Source organism: Priapulus caudatus, unplaced genomic scaffold, assembly GCF_000485595.1.
Source record: "Priapulus caudatus unplaced genomic scaffold, Priapulus_caudatus-5.0.1 Scaffold293, whole genome shotgun sequence".
In the NCBI taxonomy this organism is placed as follows: Eukaryota; Metazoa; Priapulida; class Priapulimorpha; order Priapulimorphida; family Priapulidae; genus Priapulus; species Priapulus caudatus.
In genome coordinates, this window is record NW_014577354.1 from 231,672 (window position 1) to 234,056 (window position 2,385).

At 43.7% G+C, this 2,385-nt stretch overlaps 1 protein-coding gene across 1 annotated transcript in view; it reads right to left on the bottom strand.

Annotated features, from left to right (window-relative positions):
• Positions 1 to 281: 281 nt before the first annotated feature.
• The window catches only part of LOC106808656 (gonadotropin-releasing hormone receptor-like), a 16,773-nt gene continuing 14,669 nt past the window's right edge, over positions 282 to 2,385 (bottom strand). The window contains exons 2-3 of the mRNA XM_014811465.1: positions 1,184 to 1,450; positions 282 to 530 (exon numbers count right to left, since the gene is read on the bottom strand). Coding sequence (XP_014666951.1) covers positions 282 to 530; positions 1,184 to 1,450 — 516 coding nt within the window. The remainder of the gene's footprint in view (positions 531 to 1,183; positions 1,451 to 2,385) is intronic.

Below are 2,385 nucleotides of genomic sequence, written 5' to 3' on the forward strand. Positions count from 1 at the left end.
TTTATTTAATTAATTAATTTTTCCACTTAATTAATTAATTAATTAATTAAAAATTTTACATTAAGCGAATTCAGCTGCCTTGGCGGAGGTCTGTGCTCTCCGAGTGCTCTAGTTCATATCTGTTTTATACTTAATTATCCCTTTAGTTTACTCTCTCAAATTCGGTAACTCCTGTTCCTCCCTCCTGCCACTCAATCCTATGCCTTTATTCACGCACACCGTTCCTCTCTCCTCTCTGCTCCATCTCCTCCCCCACCATCCTCACCCCACCCTCCCTCTCCCTACTCCTCACCGTTTCCGTGCGGGTCGCCGCCCGAGCCGTCGCCGCTCTCCCGCGTCTTGGCGCGTATCGTGTAGAAAATGAGAGCGTAGCAGACGATGATGACGACGAGGGGCACGAGGAAGAGCATGATGAGACTGCCGGCGCTGTACAGCCGCTCCTGCCACGGCGCCGTGTAGCTGCCATGCGTCACGCACTGGTAGAACTCCACCGATTCGAACGGCGCCCGCTTCCGCCGGAAGAGGAAGATCTTTAAAAGGGGGAAAAAAGTGGGAAGATCAGTGCGCGTTAGATCTCGTTATAGAAATATATAGAGATACGGGTCTAACTAGGATATTATTTCTATAGATCTCGCGCACGATCAGAGAGATCATATCATTCATTGTTTTTATGTTTAATATTTACGAAGGTAGATATTTAGAATCGCGTGTAATAGAACTGACTGCTAATATAAACACAACTGACGGCTAGAATAAGGTAATACAATTATATATGAATATGCAACTAATATGAGCATGAGAAATAATAAAATGATGTAATACGAGTAATTTTCCGCATAGATTATTCGTCCGCGGTAACCCTGTAATGAAACGTTAACGAATAACTAAACATAATCACACGGATTATTGATGAGATCAGGAGTGAATAAAACCAAATGTTTCATTCTTATTTACTTCTGATAAAATGCATCCTCTCTAAATGCAAATTGCAATGCAAAGTGAAAAATCACGATTTCTTAGATTACATTTTTTCTCTTTGAATTGCTATATATAAGCTGTTGCTACAGCATGCCACATACATATATATATATACATATATATATATATGCAGATTGTAGATTCTCTCTATCCATGCCCCTCTTCGGGACATCACGGTCGGAGTTTCTTCTGAACAAGTCCGCACCGTCGTCCTGCGCGAGCTCGTCGCGAACGCGCTGCGCTGCGCCGACCGGCGGCGAGATCTCGCGAGATGGAAGGCGCCGTAGATGATCGGATTGACGGCACTCTCGGCCATGCCAAACGCGAAGACGACGCCGTAGACGACGTGCTCGTTGTCGCGCACGAAGCCGAGCCCGAAGACGTAGCCGATCATGATGACGTAGTAGGGTGCCCAGCAGACGACGAAGGCGATGACGATGACGAGGCTGAGTCGCAGCGACGAGCGCTTCGCCTTGCGGTAGAGTAGCACGCGCGGCGTCTGCTGATACTGCTGCTGCTGCTGCTTCTGCTGCTGCTGCTGTTGATAGCTCGACAGGTGCAAGACGGTATCTGTTAACAAACGTAAACACTCATTAATGTAGGTATGTGCCTGTATATGTATATGTATAAGTAATTGTTAACAAAGTAAGAACAAAAAAAACTTATTTTGTTATTATTTACTCCTAATAGATAATATATATATATATACATATATATATATATGCAGATTGTAGATTCTCTCTATCCATGCCCCTCTTCGGGACATCACGGTCGGAGTTTCTTCTGTACACCGTAGAGGGCATGATACCCTGATCAACATATAATACACCGTCATCGTGTGTGCATGATATATACGCCTGTTTGTATTAATCCCCGGTGACACAGTTCGACTCCAATGTTTTTTAACGCAACGTCGTCCTCGTTTCAACGCACTAATAGCGACACAAATCTCAGCTCGCATTCTTGTTGTTGTCGTTGCCATTTTTCTCCTTTTTTGAAACCTACTGCTTCATTGAACAGATGCTACGACTTCATTGAACACTCTGTATATAACCACATTCGCATTCCGTAGTATCATTTTCACGCACGGCAAAACTCACCACGTGGTCACAACAAAACGAGAATCACGATCCTGCTCAGTGTAACCCAGCCATCCTGCTCCTGCCACTTGCCTATCAGTTTTCACGCCTCCCTTCTAAATTCGCTCACGTGGACGCTTGAAAGAGATCGAATGCAGTGCTATTAAACTTACGATTTCTCTGTGTAAGGCTCAAGAGTCAAAGTCAAGCATTTAGAACTTAATTTTGATAGACTTCTGAGAGAAGCTGGACATTAAGAGTTCGTTCTAATTTCATATATATATGTATAATATACACAGAATTGGGATTTAAATGTTGTGTGTGTGAT